Below are 25,473 nucleotides of genomic sequence, written 5' to 3' on the forward strand. Positions count from 1 at the left end.
TCTTATAGTTGAGCTGTAGATAAAAGAGTCAACCCTTATAGTTGAGCTGTAGATAAAAGAGTCGACTTATTGGTGAGCTGTAGGTAAAAGAATCGACTCTTATAGTTGAGTTGTTGATAAAAGAGTTTATTCTTATAGTTGAGCTGCAGATAAAAGAGATGACATCGGTGAGCTGTAGGAAAAAGAGTTGACTCTTATAGTTGAGTTGTTGATAAAAGAGTTGATTCTTATAGTTGGGCTGTTGATAAAAGAGTCGACTCTTATAGTTGAGTTGTTGATAAAAGAGTTGACTCTTATAGTTGAGCTGTAGATAAAAGAGTCAACTCTTATAGTTGAGTTGTTGATAAAAGAGTCGACTCTTATAGTTGAGTTGTTGATAAAAGAGTCGACTCTTATAGTTGAGCTGTAGATAAAAGAGTCAACCCTTATAGTTGAGCTGTAGATAAAAGAGTCGACTTATTGGTGAGCTGTAGGTAAAAGAATCGACTCTTATAGTTGAGTTGTTGATAAAAGAGTTTATTCTTATAGTTGAGCTGCAGATAAAAGAGATGACATCGGTGAGCTGTAGGAAAAAGAGTTGACTCTTATAGTTGAGTTGTTGATAAAAGAGTTGATTCTTATAGTTGGGCTGTTGATAAAAGAGTCGACTCTTATAGTTGAGTTGTTGATAAAAGAGTTGATTCTTATAGTTGAGCTGTTGATAAAAGAGTCGACTCTTATAGTTAGATTGAGCTATAGATAAAAGAGTCAATTCTTATAGTTGAGCTGTTGATAAAAGAGTCGACTCTTATAGTTAGATTGAGCTATAGATAAAAGAGTCAATTCTTATAGTTGAGCTGTAGATAAAAGAGTCAGCTCTTATAGTTGAGCTGTTGATAAAAGAGTCGACTTATCGGTGAGCTGTAGATAAAAGAGTCGGTTCTTATAGTTGAGCTTTTGATAAAAGAGTCGACTCTTATAGTTGAGTTGTTGATAAAACAGTCGACTCTTATAGTTGAGTTGTTGATAAAAGAGTCGACTCTTATAGTTGAGCTGTAGATAAAAGAGTCAAATTATCGGTGAGCTGTAGGTAAAAAATTCGACTCTTATAGTTGAGTTGTTGATAAAAGAGTCGACTCTTATAGTTGAGCTGTAGATAAAAGAGTCGATTCTTTTAGTTGAGCTGCAGATAAAAGAGACGACTTATCGGTGAGCTGTAGGAAAAAGAGTCGACTCTTATAGTTGAGTTGTTGATAAAAGAGTCGACTCATAGTTGAGTTGTAGATAAAAGAGTCGGCTCTTATAGTTGAGTTGTTGATAAAAGAGTTGATTCTTATAGTTGAGCTGTTGATAAAAGAGTCGACTCTTATAGTTGAGTTGTTGATAAAAGAGTTGATTCTTATAGTTGAGCTGTTGATAAAAGAGTCGACTCTTATAGTTAGATTGAGCTATAGATAAAAGAGTCAATTCTTATAGTTGAGCTGTAGATAAGAGTCAAATTATCGGTGAGCTGTAGGTAAAAAAGTCGACTCTTATAGTTGAGCTGTTGATAAAAGAGTCGACTCTTATAGTTGAGCTGTAGATAAAAGAGTCGGCTCTTATAGTTGAGTTGTTGATAAAAGAGTTGATTCTTATAGTTGAGCTGTTGATAAAAGAGTCAACTCTTATAGTTGAGTTGTTGATAAAAGTGTCGACTTATCGGTGAGCTGTAGGTAAAAGAGTCGACTCTTATAGTTGAGCTGTTGATAAAAGAGTCGACTCTTATAGTTGAGCTGTAGATAAAAGATTCGGCTCTTATAGTTGAGTTGTTGATAAAAGAGTTGATTCTTATAGTTGAGCTGTTGATAAAAGAGTCAACTCTTATAGTTGAGCTGTAGATAAAAGAGTCGACTCTTATCGTTGAGTTGTTGATAAAAGAGTTGATTCTTATACTTGAGCTGTAGATAAAAGAGTCAACTCTTATAGTTGAGTTGTTGATAAAAGAGTCGACTCTTATATTTGAGCTGTAGATAAAAGAGTCGACTTATTGGTGAGCTGTAGGTAAAAGAGTCGACTCTTATAGTTGAGTTGTTGATAAAAGAGTCGACTCTTATAGTTGAGTTGTTGATAAAAGAGTTTATTCTTATAGTTGAGCTGTTGATAAAAGAGTCGGCTCTTATAGTTGAGTTGTTGATAAAAGAGTTTATTCTTATAGTTGAGCTGTAGATGAAAGAGTCGACTTATCGGTGAGCTGTAGGTAAAAGAGTCGACTCTTATAGTTGAGTTGTTGATAAAAGAGTCGACTCTTATAGTTGAGCTGTAGATAAAAGAGTCGACTTATTGGTGAGCTGTAGGTAAAAGAGTCAACTCTTATAGTTGAGCTGTTGATAAAAGAGTCGGCTCTTATAGTTGAGTTGTTGATAAAAGAGTTTATTCTTATAGTTGAGCTGTAGATGAAAGAGTCGACTTATCGGTGAGCTGTAGGTAAAAGAGTCGACTCTCATAGTTGAGTTGTTGATAAAAGAGTCGACTCTTATAGTTGAGTTGTTGATAAAAGAGTCGACTCTTTTAGTTGAGCTGTAGGTAAAAGAGTCGACTCTTATAGTTGAGTTGTTGATAAAAGAGTCAACTCTTATAGTTGAGCTGCAGATAAAAGAGAGTCAGCTCTTATAGTTGAGTTGTTGATAAAAGAGTTGATTCTTATAGTTGAGCTGTTGATAAAAGAGTCAACTCTTATAGTTGAGCTGTAGATAAAAGAGTCGACTCTTATAGCTGAGCTGTAGATAAAAGAGTCGGCTCTTATAGTTGAGTTGTTGATAAAAGAGTTGATTCTTATAGTTGAGCTGTTGATAAAAGAGTCAACTCTTATAGTTGAGCTGTTGATAAAAGAGTAGACTCTTATAGTTTAGTTGTTGATAAAAGAGTCGACTCTTATAGTTGAGCTGTAGATAAAAGAGCCGGCTCTTATAGTTGAGCTGTAGATAAAAGAGTCGGCTCTTATAGTTGAGTTGTTGATAAAAGAGTTGATTCTTATAGTTGAGCTGTTGATAAAAGAGTTGATTCTTATAGTTGAGCTGTTGATAGAGTCGACTCTTATAGTTGAGTTGTTGATAAAAGAGTTGATTCTTATAGTTGAGCTGTTGATAAAAGAGTTGACTCTTATAGTTGAGCTGTTGATAGAGTCGACTCTTATAGTTGAGTTGTTGATAAAAGAGTCGACTCTTATAGTTGAGCTGTAGATAAAAGAGTCGGCTCTTATAGTTGAGCTGTAGATAAAAGAGTTGATTCTTATAGTTGAGCTGTTGATAAAAGAGTCAACTCTTATAGTTGAGCTGTAGATAAAAGAGTTGATTCTTATAGTTGAGCTGTTGATAAAAGAGTTGACTCTTATAGTTGAGCTGTTGATAGAGTCGACTCTTATAGTTGAGTTGTTGATAAAAGAGTTGATTCTTATAGTTGAGCTGTTGATAAAAGAGTCAACTTTTATAGTTGAGCTGTAGATAAAAGAGTTGATTCTTATAGTTGAGTTGTTGATAAAAGAGTCGACTCTTATAGTTGAGCTGTTGATAAAAGAGTTGACTCTTATAGTTGAGCTGTTGATAGAGTCGACTCTTATAGTTGAGTTGTTGATAAAAGAGTTGATTCTTATAGTTGAGCTGTAGATAAAAGAGTTGATTCTTATAGTTGAGTTGTTGATAAAAGAGTCGACTCTTATAGTTGAGCTGTAGATAAAAGAGTCGGCTCTTATAGTTGAGTTGTTGATAAAAGAGTTGATTCTTATAGTTGAGCTGTTGATAAAAGAGTCAACTTTTATAGTTGAGTTGTTGATAAAAGTGTCGACTTATCGGTGAGCTGTAGGTAAAAGAGTCGACTCTTGTAGTTGAGTTGTTGATAAAAGAGTCGACTCTTATAGTTGAGCTGTAGATAAAAGAGTCAACTCTTATAGTTGAGTTGTTGATAAAAGAGTCGACTCATAGTTGAGCTGTAGATAAAAGAGTCGACTTATTGGTGAGCTGTAGGTAAAATAGTCGACTCTTATAGTTGAGTTGTTGATAAAAGAGTCGACTCTTATAGTTTAGTTGTTGATAAAAGTGTCGATTTATCGGTGAGCTGTAGGTAAAAGAGTCGACTCTTATAGTTGAGTTGTTGATAAAAGAGTCGACTCTTATAGTTGAGCTGTTGATAAAAGAGTCGGGTCTTATAGTTGAGTTGTTGATAAAAGAGTCAACTCTTATAGTTGAGTTGTTGATAAAAGAGTCGACTCATAGTTGAGCTGTAGATAAAAGAGTCGACTTATTGGTGAGCTGTAGGTAAAATAGTCGACTCTTATAGTTGAGTTGTTGATAAAAGAGTCGACTCTTATAGTTTAGTTGTTGATAAAAGTGTCGATTTATCGGTGAGCTGTAGGTAAAAGAGTCGACTCTTATAGTTGAGTTGTTGATAAAAGAGTTTATTCTTATAGTTGAGCTGTTGATAAAAGAGTCGGGTCTTATAGTTGAGTTGTTGATAAAAGAGTCAACTCTTATAGTTTAGTTGTTGATAAAAGTGTCGATTTATCGGTGAGCTGTAGGTAAAAGAGTCGACTCTTATAGTTGAGTTGTTGATAAAAGAGTCGACTCTTATAGTTGAGCTGTAGATAAAAGAGTCAACTCTTATAGTTGAATTGTTGATAAAAGAGTCGACTCTTATAGTTGAGCTGTAGATAAAAGAGTCGACTTATTGGTGAGCTGTAGGTAAAAGAGTCGACTCTTATAGTTGAGTTGTTGATAAAAGAGTTTATTCTTATAGTTGAGCTGTTGATAAAAGAGTCGGCTCTTATAGTTGAGTTGTTGATAAAAGAGTTTATTCTTATAGTTGAGCTGTAGATGAAAGAGTCGACTTATCGGTGAGCTGTAGGTAAAAGAGTCAACTCTTATAGTTGAGTTGTTGATAAAAGAGTCGACTCTTATAGTTGACCTGTAGATAAAAGAGTCGGCTCTTACAGTTGAGTTGTTGATAAAAGAGTTTATTCTTATAGTTGAGCTGTTGATAAAAGAGTAGGCTCTTATAGTTGAGTTGTTGATAAAAGAGTTTATTCTTATAGTTGAGCTGTAGATAAAAGAGTTGGCTCTTATAGTTGAGCTGTAGATAAAAGAGTCGGCTCTTATAGTTGAGTTGTTGATAAAAGACTTGATTCTTATAGTTGAGCTGTTGATAAAAGAGTCAACTCTTATAGTTGAGTTGTTGATAAAAGTGTCGACTTATCGGTGAGCTGTAGGTAAAAGAGTCGACTCTTATAGTTGAGTTGTTGATAAAAGAGTCGACTCTTATAGTTGAGCTGTAGATAAAAGAGTCAACCCTTATAGTTGAGCTGTAGATAAAAGAGTCGACTTATTGGTGAGCTGTAGGTAAAAGAATCGACTCTTATAGTTGAGTTGTTGATAAAAGAGTTGATTCTTATAGTTGGGCTGTTGATAAAAGAGTCGACTCTTATAGTTGAGTTGTTGATAAAAGAGTTGATTCTTATAGTTGAGCTGTTGATAAAAGAGTCGACTCTTATAGTTAGATTGAGCTATAGATAAAAGAGTCAATTCTTATAGTTGAGCTGTTGATAAAAGAGTCGACTCTTATAGTTAGATTGAGCTATAGATAAAAGAGTCAATTCTTATAATTGAGCTGTAGATAAAAGAGTCAGCTCTTATAGTTGAGCTGTTGATAAAAGAGTCGACTTATCGGTGAGCTGTAGATAAAAGAGTCGGTTCTTATAGTTGAGCTTTTGATAAAAGAGTCGACTCTTATAGTTGAGCTGTTGATAAAAGAGTCGACTCTTATAGTTGAGCTGTAGATAAAAGAGTCGGCTCTTATAGTTGAGTTGTTGATAAAAGAGTTGATTCTTATAGTTGAGCTGTTGATAAAAGAGTCGACTCTTATAGTTGAGCTGTAGATAAAAGAGTCGACTCTTATAGTTGAGTTGTTGATAAAAGAGTTGATTTTTATAGTTGAGTTGTTGATAAAAGAGTCGAGTCTTATAGATGAGCTGTAGATAAAAAAGAGTCAATTCTTATAGGTGAGCTATAGATAATAGAGTCGACTCAGTTAGATTGAGTTATAGATAAAAGAGTCGACTCAGTTAGATTGAGCTATAGATAAAAGAGTCAATTCTTTAGTTGAGCTGTAGATAAAAGAGTCAAATTATCGGTGAGCTGTAGGTAAAAAAGTCGACTCATAGTTGAGCTGTAGATAAAAGAGTCGACTCTTATAGTTGAGTTGTTGATAAAAGAGTCGATTCTTATAGTTGAGTTGTTGATAAAAGAGTTGATTCTTATAGTTGAGTTGTTGATAAAAGAGTCGACTCTTATAGTTGAGCTGTAGATAAAAAAGAGTCAATTCTTATAGTTGAGCTATAGATAATAGAGTCGACTCAGTTAGATTGCTCTATAGATAAAAGAGTCGACTCTTATAGTTAGATTGAGCTATAGATAAAAGAGTCAGTTCTTATAGTTGAGCTGTAGATAAAAGAGTCAAATTATCGGTGAGCTGTAGGTAACAAAGTCGACTCTTATAGCTGAGTTGTTGATAAAAGAGTCGACTCTTATAGTTGAGCTGTAGTTAAAAGAGTCGACTCTTATAGTTGAGCTGTAGATAAAAGAGTCGATTCTTATAGTTGAGCTGTAGATAAAAGAGTCGACTCATAGTTGAGCTGTAGATAAAAGATTCAACTCTTATAGTTGAGTTGTTGATAAAAGAGTCGACTCTTATAGTTGAGCTGTAGATAAAAAAGAGTCAATTCTTATAGTTGAGCTATAGATAATAGAGTCGACTCAGTTAGACTGAGCTATAGATAAAAGAGTCGACTCTTATAGTTGAGCTGTAGATAAAAGAGTCGACTCTTATTGTTGAGCTGTAGATAAAAGAGTCGATTCTTATAGTTGAGCTGTAGATAAAAGAGTCGACTCATAGTTGAGCTGTATTTAAAAGAGTCGACTCTTATAGTTGAGTTGTTGATAAAAGAGTCGACTCTTATAGTTGAGCTTTAGATAAAAAAGAGTCAATTCTTATAGTTGAGCTATAGATAATAGAGTCGACTCATTTAGACTGAGCTATAGATAAAAGAGTCGACTCTTATAGTTAGATTGAGCTATAGATAAAAGAGTCGACTCATAGATGAGTTGTTGAAAAAAGAGTCGGCTCTTATAGGTGAGCTGTAGATAAAATAGTCGGTTCTTATAATTCCATTGAGCTGTAGATAAAAGAGTCGACTCATATAAGTGAGTTGTTGATTAAAGAGTCGAATCTTATAGTTGAGCTGTAGATAAAAGAGTCGACTCATATAAGTGAGTTGTTGATTAAAGAGTCGAATCTTATAGTTGAGCTGTAGATAAAAGAGTCGACTCTTATAAGTGAGCCGAACCGATTGATCTGACTCACTGAAAAGAGCCGGAACTCCCACTACTCTGTGTGTTTGTTGCCTGTGACTGACTGACCGAGTTCATCATGGCTGAGGAGTTTGTGAAAGCCCAAATTAAAGGAGACAAAGTGGTTGTGTTTCTGAAACCAACGTGTTCTTACTGCATTCTTGCCAAAGACGTGCTGTCCAAATACAGCTTCAGGTCCGGGCGTTTAGAGCTCATCGACATCAGCGTTCTGGACAACATGGGCGCCATTCAGGACTACTTACAGCACCTTACCGGCGCCAGGACTGTGAGTGACTCTACACTGCTCTTCAGTAGTTTTACTGAGACACTTTACACATTTCTGCTGTCGGACGCTTCAGTAGTACAAAACCGAATGCATTTCTGAACATTTAAACTGTAATTCGCTTTGTTTTAAACTGGATCACTGTATTCTCGCCTACAGGCCACGCCCTTTGAAGGAAAGTTTTTTTTTTTTTCCTTTGAAGGAAAGTGAAATCATTGCAGAGCTTTAAGGGTTGATGGAAAAGCAGAGTGGATTACATTCAGTTGTGATATAAATTCAGCATTTGAATCTTTAAAATTGAATTTTCTGCTTATTTTTTTACTATATAATACACACACGCACCCCTTTTTAATTAAAGTAATCAAATGACGTCAGCAGTGTTGCTTTTCAGTATGGCATGTTTCCTTCATGTCCTGTAACTGTTTGGTTGCTTGATTTCAACACACAATCTTCTCCATATGTTTGACCCTAAGTGGAAATCCCCTATCTGATTATTCACCAGGAGTCACAAATAAAATGCAGTGAGATGGAAAAGAAAGGGGGGAACCAAACCCAGCCCTAATTTGCACAGTTTTTCACGCATGTAGTATCAGAGGCTTGAGTCAGGTCTCAAGTCTTTGCATTCAAGTCAAGTTAGTCCTTAAAGCTAGGGTAGGCAATTTTATTTTAAAAGATTTATTTAAACCCCTTAGATTTCTTATTCGCTTGACATCCAGACAACAGTGAAGAATAAATCAAATGCTCTGACAATAATAAGGCAAAAATCCATCGTCTGTGAAAGATACGTGGCTGTAAAAAGCCCGTCCAATCACTTCATTCGGTCCTGCTTGTCTACCTACCTACACGGGGGTGTAGTGGTTAGCACGGTCGCCTCACAGCAAGGAGGTTCCGGGTTCGAACCCAACAGCCGGCAAGGGCCTTTCTGTGCGGAGTTTGCATGTTCTCCCCGTGTCTGCATAGGTTTCCTCCGGGTACTCTGGTTTCCCCCACAATCCAAAGACATGCATGTTAGGTTAATGTGGGATGGCCTTGGGTTGGGGTGCCCTTGAGCGAGGCACCTAACTCCCAACTGCTCCCCGGGTGCTGTTAGCATGGCTGCCCACTGCTCTGGGTATGTGTGTGTTCACTGCTTCAGATGGGTTAAATGCATAGAGGAAATTTCACAAGTGTGTGATGAATAAAGTTGTGCTTGCTTTCTTTCTTTTCACTCATTGTGCGTGACCGGTGTCTTCCACAAGGCTAGGCAGACGTATTGAATGACTTAAGACACGAGCCAATTTTATCCCGAATCTATCCCCAATGAGCAAGCCCATGGTGATGGTGGCAAGAAAAAAACCTCCCCCAGACGACACAAGGAAGAAACCTCGAGAGGAACCAGACCCAAAAAGGAACCCATCCTCATCTGGACAACAACATGACTATAACATTAACAGTTTTAACATGAAGTCAGTTTTGTTGATGTTATAACTCTCTTTATTAATGGAAACCGTGAGTGCAAAACTGTTCATGACAACCGCAGTCCCAAAGTTAGCAAGCCAACTGTAGTCCACAGCCACAAAAGCATTACTGTAAGTGTCCAGAATGTCTTCCAAGTGTGACTTTGAACTGTCCATACGGGGCCGTCCTCCACAGGAGCGATGTGATGAGACTCCAACCAGACATAGGGCATCAGGATGGATCGGGCAGGTCCGAGGAGCAGAAGAGTTCAGCATCTCGATCCCAGGATTGACATGTAACTCAGAGGGACAGTTTGGTTAGTAAACATGTTAATGTTAGGTGTGATATGACAATGATACCCTTGCACTCCTCACCAAACGCTGTCTCTCTCATGAACTCGTCCTCTGGCGGTAGTCAGGCAGTGCGTGTTCCTGTGGTTTTTGGAGATGGTGGGAGTTTTCAGTTGGATGTTTTCAAAATGTATCTTGCTCTTGCTGGTTTCTATAATGATGCCTGCTACAGCTTTGTTTTGAGTCTCGAACAAGGTGTAATGGGGTCTTTTCCAAATTGAAGGCCAGAGTAATAATTAATATAGTAAATTTACATCAATAACGCAGGATTTTTAACATTGTCCCGAAAGAGCTGGACGACGAACTTTATAACTCGGTGATGTGAGTATTTGAAAGACGCTGATCTCCAACTTGATATCTCATCATCTCTAGCCGCTTTATCCTGTTCTACAGGGTCGCAGGCAAGCTGGAGCCTATCCCAGCTGACTACAGGCGAAAGGCGGGGTACACCCTGGACAAGTCGCCAGGTCATCACAGGGCTGACACATAGACACAGACAACCATTCACACTCACATTCACACCTACGGTCAATTTAGAGTCACCAGTTAACCTAACCTGCATGTCTTTGGACTGTGGGGGAAACCGGAGCACCCGGAGGAAACCCACGCGGATACGGGGAGAACATGCAAACTCCATACAGAAAGGGCCACGGGGCTCGAACCCGGACCCTCTTGCTGTGAGGCGACAGCGCTAACCACTACACCACCATGCCGCCCCCAGCTTGATGTTTTGGTTCAATTGTATGAGAGTTACATGAGGTGGAGATTATTTCCACGAAGAAAACCCATCTGACCCGGTTCAGTTTAGCTTTGGATTTTCTTTGCGCAAATTCACAACTTCATATTGAAATTTCTTTTGCTTTGTTAAATGCCAATATCAGATAAACCAGTTGAGTAACTAATATTTTCATACATTCAAAATATGAAGGAGCTATAAGTTATTCCACAAAATCGAATCGTATATGAGCTGATAGCTGACTAGACGCATAGCACGGAGTTTGAGCGAAATAATTTTTATTCTATCCGCGTTCACTGGATTTTGAGAAACGGAGCATTTTTATTTTTTGCAAATTCAATGAATGAAAACTTTATACTAGTGCTGTCAAGCGATTAAAATATTTAATCGCGATTAATGTCGCGACTGTCATAGTTAACTCGCGATTAATCGCACATTTTTGTCACATGAAAAACTATTGTAATTCTCTTAGCATAAAAAAGTGAATGGGCTTGCTCACCGTTCGAACTACGGGGGTACTTGGGGGATCCGAGATCCCCTGAAACAGACATGAGATCCCTTGAAAACATGATTTGGGAAATGTTAAGGGGTCTCTAAAATATTGGCAAAATGATGTTTATTGACACAGCAATCGTGTGTAACGGGAAGCGTTTGCATATCCGAAGTGAGCGCGCAATGGAGATCCGCGCTCTGAGACAAGCACAAGCACCCCCCCCCAAGGGGAAAAAAAGGGACCCCCCGAAAATATCGGCGTAGTTCGAACACTGGTTGTACCAATGTTTATTTATTTTTTATTTTTATTTTTTTTATTATTGCAGAGCATAACACGTCTTGTCACAGCCACTGCAAAATGGGGCTGGAGCCGCCAATGGGAAAACAAAACCTAAGCCGAGCACCGTGGCTCTTCGGGGGAGGGCAGAGGACTCTGGCTGTGCGGGGCGTGGCATTACAGTCTAGCTGCTATCGTTTTTCTAAGCAAAGTCTCTGTTCCAAGTTCCTGGCAGTTTCAAAAGCTTATGAAAAACCTACATGTCACAGAGCGTTAATCTCGCGATAAAAAAATTATCGCCGTTAAAATTGAGTCAAGTTAACGTATTAATAACGCGACATTTTTGACAGCACTACTTTATACAAAACATCCAACAATCATTTCCACTTAGAATGTAAACAAACCGGTGAAATGACAGTAGCAATTTGTGAAAAATGCTATAATTCTTAAAAAATGCTATAATTCTTGAAAAATAATTCGTTCTTGCCATCAAATATTTTTATTCCATATTTTGTTGCTTTTTTTTAATATATATATATAGAGAGAGAGAGAGGTTTTGTTTTCGAGTAGTTTTTAATTCGTCCTCAGTTGGTTCAGCAACACACTCTGCCATTTTGTTTTTCTTTACTCATGGTATATGAGCTGATAGCCTACTGGTAGAGTAGCTAATCGGAGAATGCGATTGCTCGTATCCAGTGAATGTGGATAGAATAATTACATCTATTTTACTCTCCCTCAGACAGAGCAAATGTTAGGAGCAGTGCAACATGAAAGTTAAAAACTAGCATTAGTTTATACATAAACAGTTTTAAAAATAGAAAAACGCAACCGATCAAGTTGGAACTAAATAATATTAAAGATTTCATCTTAAACAAAGGGAACCCTTTCCCTTTCAGTATGGCTGCTGCAGTTTTTGGCTCCGTGTTGTCGCTTTGCCTTTTTTTTTTTTTTTTTAAGAAAATTTGTTTATACAGTGTTTTATGAGAAACTGTTTAAGATTGTAAACAACTCTGTTTGGAGGCCTAATGACTTTGCACAATGCTACATGTGGCTAGAGGCTACATGTGTCACTTATTTGTTAACCAAATCAGTGTTTGTAGTTCTGGTGGTAAGCTAGAAGCAAACATCACGCAGCAGAAAATGTTTCCACTGATCGTGTGTGTGGGGTCAAAGGGCGTCTGGAACTAATCATCTTGTACGGTGTTATTGTGGTGTGCAGGTGCCACGTGTATTTATAGGTGAGGAGTGTATCGGAGGAGGCAGCGACGTGGAAGGGCTTGACAGAAGTGGAAAACTGAAGGGCATGCTGCAGAAAATCGGAGCGCTGCAGTGACAAGATGATGGCGTAAGCCACACACGCACACATCGAAACATAAATACTGTGTGCTGCTTCATATCTCTCTCTCTCGCTCGCTCGCAGCACTTGGCTCTTCATAAGATAAAAAATAAATTGCAGCGCAGAGCAACACCCGCTGATTCAGCTCCTTTGTCTCTGTTAAACGCAGACTAGAGCTCAGGCTGCGCTGCACACACATCCTTCTAAAATGCCTTTATTCAGTTTTGAGATGAAGATCGACAGAACTGCACTAGACTAAAGACCGCCAGAAACAGGCTCTAAATCCAACACACTGACTGCACTTACAGTAACAATCCACATGCTGGATACATAATACATACATACGTACATACATACATACATATTTCCCCCAAATAAAAATCTCAGATGTACATGTTATAAAAATAGTTAGCATCACCGTAAAATTAATCTCATGGCAAAAAAATAAATATTTAGAAGTTTTGCAAGAGGAATCACAGATCAAAGAAACTCTCACCATGAACAGACCATGAGGATGGGAGAAACATCTCTGGAAAGGATGTGTTTGACCCTACCCTGTTTAACGCTTTGGGAATATATTCCAGCTTCGAGCGAGTTCCAGTCATGCCATCAAAAATTTCTGTTCGAGTATTGCTTTGAATTTGGTCAGATCTGAAATTGAGCCGTGAATTTTCAGGGTTTGTTGTAAAGGAGCAATGCTTCTTGTGTGAAGTGAAATTTCACGCTTGAGGACGATGAGGAATTGGGGACAGGCTCCAGGGTTCCATCCTTGTGTGGGTTAAAAAAAAACATGCCGGTTGGTGGATTGAATACTCTAAATTGTGTATGTGATGAACTGGTGTCCCATCCAGGGTGTAGTCTCGCCTTGTATTCCCAGTATCCCGAGATGGATCCATCACAACCCATGATTAGGATAAAGAGATTTACTGAAGATGAATAAATGAATTTAGTGTATATAGTTGTAGCTGGTTGACACTTCATTGTTTGAACCCAATCAATAAATGCACAAGGTTTGAGACCTTCATGCAATATTCCTGGGATGTTCCTATGAAGGCAAAGCGAAGAATGGGAATAGTTCGGAGTCGTATTATATACACTATTGGTATAAATATGGAGGCGATTATAGAAAATTGCGCATGCTGATTGGGTGATAAATTCAGACTGTTTCTGGATGGGCGACTCGGCAAAATGGTGACCGATAGCCTCGTCACCGTAAGTGAGGAAGGATTACAAATTATAAAAGGAAAACGCTGTTCCTGAAAGCATTAAAGATGCTACGAAGCTTTGTCAAGCTATTCAAAGGCAAGGTGGAGTTGTGACTTTTTTTATTTTATCGATTTCAAAACAAAGTATTTTATGTGACTTGGTGTAGATAAGTGACAAGTCTGGACCGTGCCTTTATTACATTTGCATGCCACTTTTGAAGTTTGAAATAAATTATTTTTAAAAAAAATAATTTGTGTTTATACTAAAACAATTATCTGCTTCAGGCTCAGTATATCGGTGATGATACATACAGGATGCTTTTTCAATGGAATAAAAACATGTTCTATTCCCTTCTAGCATGTTTGGTTCGATAGCATGCAATATTGTTAGCATATCGCTTATCCTACGTGTATTATGTCACTCTACCCAATGGAGAATGAGCGTTGAATATGGTTTACGATATTGCATGGTTGTCAAAACAACATGACGTCACACGTCGGAGATGTAAAACTTCCATGCTAGCGAGTGACTGGGACAATTTGTAAACAAACATGGCCGCCAGGTTTGCTTCGTTAAATACGGAAGATTTTTTTTTTTTTTTTTAGATATTTTTTTGGGCTTTTTGCACCTTTATTGGATAGGACAGTGTAGAGACAGGAAATGAGCGGGAGAGAGAGAGACGGGAAGGGATTGGGAAATGACCTCGGGCCGGAATCGAACCCGGGTCGCCCGCATTCATGGTATGGCGCCTTAACCACCTGAGCCACGACGCCCCCATACGGAAGATTTTGAAAGAGAACGACGCATTGAACACGAAAGGATTGTGTATTAATAATAATATTGGTTGGCTTTTTTCGTGGTATATCGGATATATTCCATCCAGCTACTTGTCTCTGACTTGTTCAACATCATGCTAGCTGAATGGAATATATCTGATATACCACTCAACACCAGCCAATGTTATTTAAATAATAACCTCAACTTTGTCTCGGTTGCTGTTCACCGATATTCACTTTGCCTTCAGCCAATAATTGTTCATTACAAAACTGGACATATTATATAATTGTAAAATTCAAAGACTACTTGTATTTCCTCAAGCTTGAAATTTATTTTCAGCACTACTTTACTTTACAAACCTCAGTATTCACACACTTATTCCAAATCCAGTTATTTAAATCGGCTTGAACTGGATTTGTTCAAATTGAAATTTCTAATGGCATGATTTGGGCTCCATATTCCGCCTCCAAAGCTTTAGATCCTCCTTCATGTCCACTCACGTAGCATCACTTCCACAGTTATTGTAGTAAATAGTCTCCTTTTGGAGGAACAGTTTTAGTTCTGTGTACACACAGCCAGATCTGTGTCATAGGGCAGCGAGAGACACAGTACATCTATGGCCACAGTGTTCACTCGGGGTCTCTGAGATCACATGACTGTGTGCTAATGTCACAGGATCGAAGGTCATAGTTTTTAAAGCCACAATCCAGCCGTCCAGGAGAATTGCACCGTGTGCATATTTCATGTCTGTGACTCGTCTTCCCTTTCTGTTCTGTCCTCATCTTCAGCGTGCTGCTTGCAGGAGGTCACATGATGCTGCAGCGGGACTTGCGCAACTGCCGTCTGCGTTGCTGGTACTCGCTGAGCTCCTGCAGGTAGCCTCTGGAGGGCCAGCGCAGCCGTTCCACCTGCTCCCGCTCCTCCTCTGTCCAACAGCAGCACTATGACCATGAAGAAAACACAGCGACAACCCCCTCACCCCCGCCACATATCCACGCAATGCCTCTTCACCATGTACCTTATTCTTTACTAATCACTTTAACGCATCGAGACAGTACATGAAGATAAAGCTGCATTTTTATATTGTAGCATTTGAATACCATCATGGATCTCCTATGCGCATATATATATAAATTTTTCATAATCTGTTTAAAATGTTATTGACTGAAGTGCATCGAAATGTCTGTTAAAGTACCCCTGAGCATGTTTCAAATAATTAAAAATAATTTTGTAAATGGTAAAGAAGTGTGTAGTGCCTTTTTTTGGATTTTGCTTTTTAATGGTTTCTTAGTAACATGACTTTTTTTTTTTTTCGCATTATGGTGCGTTCATGTGCTATGGGAATTATGGTAAATACCAAACGCCGACATGGAAAGCACACATGAACGCCCCCTCTTGTGGTATTTTCCACTGGGCAACTCGTAGAAAATTTTGATACACGAGTTGCCGAGATGAGATGAACTTTAACCTTTTCAACATGGCGGTGAGCAGTACAAGACTAGCTTATGAACCAAGAAAGAAGTGGTTTTCACCTACGGAAAGCTGACTCTCACCTTTTAAACGAGTCATGTTATGTATATTATATTTATTATAATATGTATATTATAGCCTAATACAAAATATTCTGTGGCTGTCCAAAGAACGCCAACAATGATCTAGATACTGGCTACTCTCATTGTGGCTACAGCCAAATTTCCAAAAAACTGCATGGCATTCAATGTGTTAAGAAAATCTCTACTTGTCATGATCAGGAAATATTCAGCATTATTTACCTTTTGACTTTTGATAACTCATATTCCTGCTGCAGCTGATGAACAAGGCAATCTATAATTGTTTTAGCCAAATAACAGGCCTGATTCTGAATCTGGTCCACCATCTTTAATTTGTCAACAACAAAAGCATGTGAACACAACACACTGGTAAATACAACCCCGATTCCAAAAAAGTTGGGACAAAGTACAAATTGTAAATAAAAACGGAATGCAATAATTTACAAATCTCAAAAACGGATATTGTATTCACAATTGAACATAGACAACATATCAAATGTCAAAAGTGAGACATTTTGAAATTTCATGCCAAATATTGGCTCATTTGAAATTTCATGACAGCAACACATCTCAAAAAAGTTGGGACGGGCAATAAGAGGCTGGAAAAGTTAAAGGTACAAAAAAGGAACAGCTGGAGGACCAAATTGCAACTCATTAGGTCAATTGGCAATAGGTCATTAACATGACTGGGTATAAAAAGAGCATCTTGGAGTGGCAGCAGCTCTCAGAAGTAAAGATGGGAAGAGGATCACCAATCCCCCAATTCTGCGCTGACAAATAGTGGAGCAATATCAGAAAGGAGTTCGACAGTGTAAAATTGCAAAGAGTTTGAACATATCATTTACAGTGCATAATATCAAAAGATTCAGAGAATCTGGAAGAATCTCTGTGCGTAAGGGTCAAGGCCGGAAAACCATACTGGGTGCCCATGATCTTCGGGCCCTTAGATAGCACTGCATCACATACAGGCATGCTTCTGTATTGGAAATCACAAAATGGGCTCAGGAATATTTCCAGAGAACATTATCTGTGAACACAATTCACCGTGCCATCCGCCGTTGCCAGCTAAAACTCTATAGTTCAAAGAAGCCGTCATATCTAAACATGATCCAGAAGCGCAGACGTCTTCTCTGGGCCAAGGCTCATTTAAAATGGACTGTGGCAAAGTGGAAAACTGTTCTGTGGTCAGACGAATCAAAATTTGAAGTTCTTTATGGAAATCAGGGATGCCGTCTCATTCGGACTAAAGAGGAGAAGGACAACCCAAGTTGTTATCAGCGCTCAGTTCAGAAGCCTGCATCTCTGATGGTATGGGGTTGCATTAGTTCGTGTGGCATGGGCAGCTTACACATCTGGAAAGACACCATCAATGCTGAAAGGTATATCCAGGTTCTAGAGCAACATATGCTCCCATCCAGACGACGTCTCTTTCAGGGAAGACCTTGCATTTTCCAACATGACAATGCCAAACCACATACTGCATCAATTACAGCATCATGGCTGTGTAGAAGAAGGGTCCAGGTACTGAACTGGCCAGCCTGCAGTCCAGATCTTTCACCCATAGAAAACATTTGGGGCATCATAAAACGGAAGATATGACAAAAAAGACCGAAGACAGTTGAGCAACGAGAATCCTACATTAGACAAGAATGGGTTAACATTCCTATCCCTAAACTTGAGCAACTTGTCTCCTCAGTCCCCAGACGTTTACAGACTGTTGTAAAGAGAAAAGGGGATGTCTCACAGTGGTAAACATGGCCTTGTCCCAACTTTTTTGAGATGTGTTGTTGTCATGAAATTTAAAATCACCCAATTTTTCTCTTTAAATGATACATTTTCTCAGTTTAAACATTTGATATGTCATCTATGTTCTATTCTGAATAAAATATGGACTTTTGAAACTTCCACATCATTGCATTCCGTTTCTATTTACAATTTGTACTTTGTCCCAACTTTTTTGGAATCGGGGTTGTACCACTTCCCAACTGGAAAATATCATCTTCCCATAGCACATGAACGCAGCATTAATGTCGGGGTGGACTGGTTAGCATAAGAACAGGAAGTAACTTGTTTAATGATGTTCAACATTAACAATAAATGGATGACTAGTGCTCTGAGAACACAATATCCCTTGCTGGCAGCTATGCCATAACTCTGGTAAAATGTGACTGAATTGAATGAAATTGCAATATGTGTATTACTGACATATAACAAAGAATCCTGCCAAGTTTTGTGAAATTCCTCCAAAAATTGTGAGAGGAGTTGATTTTAGAAGGTGAGTACTTTTCCCAGGATGGACGGATGGATAGAAATTGCCACGACATGATCTTCACCCCCACACCCCTGGGCCTTTTGGCCAGCGGGGGATAAAAAAGTATAAATAAAAATCCCCAAAAGAAATTACTGTGATCAAAATATCACACCCATAATGTTGCCACAATGTTGGAAGCACACCCACTTTCCAAAATGTACTAGTATGCTGTAGCATTACGATTTCCCTTCACTGGAGCGAAGATGCCGATGACCTGGTCTATGGTCCAGCAGGGTCCATGACGACATGGTTTGCCAAGGTCAATGTGGAAGAACTCGAGTGTCCTGCCCTCGATTCTACAGAACACCTTTCGGGTGAACTGGAACGCAGACTGTGCACCAGGGGTACTTTAAGAGTTGCTTATACTATTCTGCTTTGGATTATTATGCACAACACAACATAATGCCCCAGGGTTTGACCTGCATTAGCATTTCCTGTTCACAAGAGCTGTTGTGTCATAACTAGCATATGGTGAAGCATAAGGGTTGACATACTTTAACATTGTTTAGGGCATTTGGTCTTTTAGACACAAGGACACCTTATTTGTAGTAATTATCTGCTCAGCTTTACAGACCGTCTCAGACAGCTCACCTGATAGCTCCAGGAAGTCAGGTTTGTGGCTGAAGATCAGGTAGTTATTGGCAATGAAGTGGAGGAGCCAGACGTACAGTTGATCAGCATTGTGACACTGCGTGAAGAAGGAAGAAACGGTTGAAAACATTAATTCGTACCAGTGGAAAATCTGCATTAGTATTAACACGTGACTGGTAAGTGTTATAGCATCATAAAGTATGAGCCAATCAGGTTCGAGTATGTAAATACAGGCCATGCCAGCCCTGTTTATGCAGGAAAGTATCATGTTTCTAATTTGCTTATTCACAGAATCTGGGTTTCTTGATGAGGACAACGGTTTAAGTGTGCGTGATTTTTTTTTTTGTTTATGTTCTATTTGTGCCATTGAGGTACCAGCAGGTAAAATGATCACTTTTAGTAATGCTTAGCATAAGTTAGGAAAAAACGAGCGATGTCCGTCAGCACCCAACAGGTAAATATCTGTATAATCATAATTATTCTGTCCACATTCACTGGGTATGAGCAATCCCACACTCTGATTGGCTACTACGAGGATATCAGCTCATATACTGTGAGTAGAGAAAAACAAAATGGCAGAGCGTGTTGCTGAACCAACCAAGGACGAAATCCCAAAAATGATCAAGTATTTAAAAGAAACAGAAATAGCTAAAAGAATATAGCCACCACCACCCCCCCCCACATATATCTTGTTTCACACTCCAGCCCAGTTGGTGGCGGTAATGCACCTTTAAGTTGGTTTGCCAACCACCAAAAAAAACCCTAAAGAATAATAAGAACCCCTCCCCCCCAAAAAAAACAAAAAAAAAGCAACAAAATATGGAATAAAAGTATTTGATGGTAAGAATGTATCTTTTTTATTTTTCAAGAATTATTATTATTATTATTATTATTACATTTTTCACAAATTGCTTCTGTCATTTCGCCGGTTTGTTTACATTCTAAGCGGAAATGATTTTGTCGGACGTTTTGTATAAAGTTTTTATTTATCGAATTTGCAAAAAATAAAAATAATAAAAATGCTCTGTTTCTCAAAATCCAGTGAACGTGGATAGAATAAGACAGTTATTCCACTCAATCTCGTCATACATGGCTTATAGCCAACTCGGCACTACATACCTCATCGGGTATCAGCTCATGTATGACTCGATTTCGTTGAATAACTGCTAAAGGAGAACTGAAGGTAAATTTTTTATCATCAAAATTCTCTCATTTTATTAAATATCGTAATGCATTTTTGATCGCTATTTTGTCACTGCTATAGCAAGTTATGAGTGTTTGAAATATGCTATATAATATATCAGTCCACATGTCAAAGCAACGGCCGTAAACGAGATTCGCTGAGACCTGTGCGAGACATCGTAGGATGGAAGTAAAACGTACAGCGGAAATCAAAGTGACCGACATCTGCCAACATTGTCAAAAGACGCGCGCGCCCTCTTTCGAATGCTGACGTAATCAAGCCGGAAGTTTAGTTTGTTTTGATAGCAATCAGGAAAGTTTGAAAAAAGTAGGCATGAATCGTCATTTAAACTCATTTTTGTGCGATATTTCGTTTGGAAAACAGTTCATTTGGTGGAATAAAGGTATGTAAAGAATTTTCAAAATGGTGGCACTGACACCTGGCTGACACTTCTTCACGTTTCGAAGTCTTGCACAAGTCTCGTGAGGATCGTGCGGATAAGCGACGCCTGCCGTGGACCAAACGAACTAAATTCAACATGGCTAAAAACCAAATAGGCCGATAAGTATAATATTTAATTGCAATTAGTTGCCAATATGAGTCACGACATAAGGTTACTAAAACTGAAAAAGTAATTGAATAACACGTTAATTAAGAAATAAAGCAAGTTTAAAAATGACTTCAGTTCCCTTTTAAATATAGAATATAGCCGCAAGTAGCAATCTGTGGGGTCCAAGCACATGTAGTGTATGTAGTGCCCCTAGTGGCCATTAATTGCAAATTACACAGAACACTTAAAGAGACCATAGATGAACGTAGTGTTCAGCCCTGCTGAGAGCTGATTGGCTGATTGTGACCATGTTTGTTGTGTTTTGTTTGTTTGTTTGTTTGTTTTTTAAGTAACCCTGGTTTCATTACAACTCACAATAATGTACAACATAACTCATAATTTCCCTGTCCTGAAGAAAGAAGAAATATATGTCTACTCAGTTATCAGTTATAATGGAAATCTAAGGGCAGTTGTTGGGCATCAATATACATTTATGTGAACGATATTTGAGAAGAAGCTTTGGTTAGGTGTTACCAAAGTAATGCATGGATAATAAAAAACATTTACGAAAGACATTAGGTGCTTTCGGACCAGACAGTTCTACAGACTTATTGAGAGGAACTATTGACTGGGAAGCTCCAGTAAGAATTACACACCTTTAAGAGCTTTTATTCTGTTTGCATTTGAACCACCAGTAGGAACGATGAAGTGATGTAAGCAGGCTTGCTAGCGTGACCTTAGCAGGAAATGCTAGGGAAGATTTTTATATTTACCTTGAACGTGTCAAAATCGCACTGTAAATAAAGCCTGGACTTCTCTTTTGGTCCATTTGTCCGTGGTTTTGTTTTGTTTTTTCATTCTTAACGCGAACATTATTATGAGCTGTTGTTTACATGGTTAATGTTTTATACAGATTTTTTAAAATGGTGGTTGCCAGTGCTGCACTGGTTCACGTTCAACCAATCAGCATACAGTTGCATCACTCATGGTTCCTCTTGAAGCTGGGAGAGTACCTACCCTAAAATAGGAGCTAAAATAGTCCCTCAAAACGGCGTTCTAAGACCTACGATCATTCTCAGTTCCTGCTAAGAGGCTAACAGTTCAAAGAACTATGAGGAAGAAATGTTCCTCTGGTCCTAAAGTGCCTATTCTGTTATATCTGTCTCATGTTAAGTCTTTTGTTGTACAAGTGTAACATAACATTGCAGTAAATTTCCAGTAAGTGACGTCATCATGTTTACAGTTTAAAGGAGATACGCAGAACCATGGCCTCACTTTTTGTTTATAAATGCCTTGAGATCTCAAGAATGGCATAGGAATAGTTTTAAGCATTGACAATAAATCTAATATAGTAATTTTTACGATTAAAACGATTCATATAGGTAGCGGTCTGAGTGAATGACCTTGACATCTGTGACGTCACCACGGTAAGTCTATCGGTCTCATCGCCATTTCCGCTATACTAAAACACAGAGCTGACTGCAACTTCGATCCTCCATTTTGAGCTAATTTATCGTCATGCCACGTACGTGTTGCTGGCAGTTGCAGCAACACGACAGAAGGTGGATTTACAGTATGTTGCATTCATGGCCCAAGAATGTTCAAACTGCAAAGGTTTTGCGAGAAGTTGACGGGCACATTGGGCGCCTACGAAGTGGTCTCTCCTCTGCTCTGCACATTTTACTGAAGACTCGTATGAAACCTCTGATCTGTTGAGGAGCGTTGGCTATAAGCCCGTATTGAAAGAAGGTGCAGTACCAACAATTAAAGGAAAAGAAAACTACAAGACAAGGAAAGTAAGTTCAGTTGCACCAGTTCTCCTGGAGTGTGAGCCGAGCAGTAATGGCGGAGTACTCAGTATGGAGAAAATGGAGAATGAGTGGACCAGTCATCAGATTTCTCCGCTGGATATGCTTTTTTTTTTTCAGCAGCAATATCTCGCCCTTATGTGGAAGAAGCAAATGAACGAAGAACTGAAAGTCAGATTGTTTCAAAACAATCGGCTACAAGGTCGGCTTTCAAGAAGTGAGAACACAGATGGGTAAGATGCGACTCTCATTTGGTTACATCACAACAACAACAACACTCGTTGTTTACCTGCATTTAGATTAATACATGCAGCTTGTATTGTGTGTTTAAGTTACCGGTATAAGATTATTTAATTTGCTTCAGAATGTGATTGTCTCAGTTCATCTGATTATTTAATTAGGCTTTTACGTTTTATCAGTGAAAATGCATGCATGTACATGTATGTTGCATAAGTTATAATGCCTATCCTGTTTTAATGAGAGTCACATGAGACTGTCAGTTCAATTCCATCCAGTTCTCTAGACGGCTTTGTTCTCCAGCTTTATTTCGTAAGGTGGGGGCCTCCGTGGCCGACGTGTTACTATTGGATTCACTTTCCGATGGCTCGATCTGATACGGTTCTACGTGTATAGCAGTAACATGTACACACTCCAATTTCAGGACTATCACAGTCAGATGTATTACTATCTGAGGAATCTAAAGAATCTCCAATAAATCCAAATGAAGAGGCCACTGCAACCACTCTCGCCTGCCAGATCTGGCTTTGGTCTATATCTGTCAAAGGCCTCGGCCTTAAAACCGGTTACCGCAGTGACATCACTCACTCAGGGCTGGCTGGCTCAGCGGGCCAGCTCGAATGCCAACTTTGCGGTCGATTTTAACTCTCAAAAATATATATATTTTTAATTCCCAATTATGCAGCATACAAGAGTCAAGGATGGAGATACTATCCATTCAGAAATGTATTTAAAAATAAAGGTTCTGCGTATCTCCTTGAAGTGTTTGACTTCTGTCTTTTCTCCATACCGGAAATGTGTTGAAATTATTATCCATAGTAATCAGACACATTCGAGAAATGCAGTTGGTATAGTGCCACTAATACACCGCTTGCAGCGGGATATTAATTAAGTAGTTCAGGAGGAAAATTAGGGTTGACCCCACCTTTGCTCTCCTCAGTAACCGGATCACACTGATGCTGGTGGATGCCAGCTCCCGGCTGGGCATGCTCTGCAAATACGCACACACACACACCTCGCAGAGGTGCTGCAGACGCTTCACTTGGTACATCTCTGCACAGACGAGTACCGCCATAGCTTGCAACACACTGGCTAAACACACAGACACACACACACACACAAACGCACGAGCGCATGTCAATCATGTCCACCTTCTCTTTTTTCTCCCATCAATCACTCTGGCAGCTGTCAGACCCCTGTGTCACATTGTACTGGTGCTCATATTCATCTACTGGCAATCAAATATGAATCAGTCTTCTATGAAAGAATATTTGCTGCCTGCTATGTTCAGTACATGAAGTACATCATCCATCAACAGCCATCAATGTCCTGCTACGATGGAACGACTGGTACAATACAGACTAGTTAATCATCCTTTATTTAATTCGATCTGACGATGCGTTTGTCAAACAGAAAACAAAAGCTTTTTTTTTAATAGATGCCTCCACACTGAGAACTTCAGGATGATGGGAAATGATTCAAGATATAAGCAGAGGGTACAGATTCACCTGGACAGCAGGTGTCTGTGTAGAGATACTCCAGGAAAGCGAGGAAGGTGTCGGAGGAAACCCCGTGTATGGGTACTACTCGGCTCCGGGCTTCTGCATACTTGCCGCTAAACATAGCTGCCATGACATCACAGCGAGCAACAAGGACGGCTCTGTGTGCAGGCAGGACGCTCCCTGAAATGTACATAACACACACAGTCATGCGTGAACACACTAACATGAACTGAATGCTGTATTTATCATATTTACTGGACAATAAGTTGTCGTAGAAGAGATCTGCGTCCACCTCAACATCAACAACAAAAACACTTTCTACTTATGTATAACACAATGCTGTTGTCATGAATTCCCTCTCAGCACACGTTGTGTTGTCATGCCTTACGTTTTGTTTTTTTTGTACGTCTTTGTTTCTGGTTCGGTCCTCTCTGTTCCTCTCCTATCATTGATTTATTGTCCTAATGTGTTCACCTGTATCACGTTTAGTCCTTCATTACTTAAAGTATCTTTCCACGAGTCTTATTTTCCTGTGTTCTTTCTCCTTCCATTTAGACTTTGATTACAGATTATCCTTTATTATTCTATCCACGTTCACTGGATATGATGCTCTGATTGGCTACTCTACTACTAGGCTATCAGCTCAAATCCTTGACTTGCAAGTGATGTCAAAGCAAAATAGAAACCCGGATGTCAGCCATGTTGGTGGATATACAAATGCGGGATCAAGCGACATTCCATACAAAACATAGTCACGCGTGCACAACTCTCTTTGTTTTTATACTGCTTTAAGCATTCTTTTAGCTCTGCCATATCTTTGTGCTGTATATGGTTGTGGTCACGACAGTACTCGTGACCGTGGCATGTTCCGAATTTTTAGAATTCCGTCTCTGATTCGGAAAGAGGGCGAGGAAACTCTGAGGCTTAGTACGGAGAGGAGACGAGCACGGCTGAACAACATCGGCAGGGCTGATCTAACAGAGGCTAAAACCAAAACAGCTCATGTTTGCAGTAATCATTTTATCTCGGGTGAGTTTCAAAAGCTTTCTCGATAATATCATGGAAGAATTTTATTTCGTGTTGCTAGAATTTTGCTATAAAATGAGCGTTCTCTTGTCGTGGGTCACTCGGTTGTTGTTATAATTTTAACCATTTCGCTTCTAGGAGCGTCAGCAAAATTATATGATAGAAACAATCCAGACTGGGCACCCACGCAGAAAACGGGCTATGTTTCGTCCAAGGTCGGACTTGATTCTTCGGCAGCCAAACCAGATAGATATCTGGGTACTCAATGGTCGCTAGAAGCGTCTTATCTTCAGAAAACTCTGACTTTTTAAAATAATATGGGTCAAAACCCACACATATCTATTTTCTCTTTGTACTGAATCTTCGCTCGATCGTTCAAATCGTGGTAATACTGAGAAAATTCAGCATCGTTTACAGACACACTTTCAGTGGCTGCCATCCTCGTTGCTTTGTATCTCCACCATCATGG

The 25,473-nt window shown here is 39.0% G+C and overlaps 2 protein-coding genes across 6 annotated transcripts in view; one reads left to right on the plus strand and one right to left on the minus strand.

The window, feature by feature from the left end:
• The first annotated feature begins 7,349 nt into the window (after window positions 1–7,349).
• glrx (glutaredoxin (thioltransferase)) lies at window positions 7,350–15,474 on the plus strand. The gene is made up of 3 exons (XM_060935489.1): window positions 7,350–7,638; window positions 12,147–12,272; window positions 15,035–15,474. The coding sequence occupies exons 1-2, from the start codon at window positions 7,432–7,434 to the stop codon at window positions 12,258–12,260; spliced, it is 321 nt and encodes a 106-aa protein (XP_060791472.1). The 5' UTR covers window positions 7,350–7,431; the 3' UTR covers window positions 12,261–12,272; window positions 15,035–15,474.
• Window positions 9,109–25,473, minus strand: part of rhobtb3 (Rho related BTB domain containing 3) — a 56,719-nt gene continuing 40,354 nt past the window's right edge. For 3 of the 5 annotated variants that reach the window (XM_060935484.1, XM_060935485.1, XM_060935483.1), the window contains 3 exons: window positions 23,985–24,158; window positions 23,402–23,568; window positions 17,767–18,795 (listed from right to left, as the gene is read on the minus strand). In XM_060935484.1, coding sequence (XP_060791467.1) covers window positions 18,613–18,795; window positions 23,402–23,568; window positions 23,985–24,158 — 524 coding nt within the window. In that variant the 3' untranslated portion in view covers window positions 17,767–18,612. Of the gene's footprint in view, window positions 9,504–17,766; window positions 18,796–23,401; window positions 23,569–23,984; window positions 24,159–25,473 lie in introns of those variants that run through there. The other 2 variants (XM_060935487.1, XM_060935488.1) reach the window with 2 other exon arrangements.

The sequence above is a fragment of the Neoarius graeffei genome, chromosome 12, assembly GCF_027579695.1.
Source record: "Neoarius graeffei isolate fNeoGra1 chromosome 12, fNeoGra1.pri, whole genome shotgun sequence".
Lineage (NCBI taxonomy): Eukaryota > Metazoa > Chordata > Actinopteri > Siluriformes > Ariidae > Neoarius > Neoarius graeffei.

What these genes read in the sequence shown, in the direction of transcription:
- glrx (XM_060935489.1), top strand. Translation starts at nt 7,432, where the DNA reads ATGGCTGAGGAGTTTGTGAAAGCCCAAATTAAAGGAGACAAAGTGGTT. An exon ending in ACCTTACCGGCGCCAGGACT is followed by an intron (nt 7,639 to 12,146) that starts GTGAGTGACTCT and finishes TGTGGTGTGCAG; the next exon opens with GTGCCACGTGTATTTATAGG.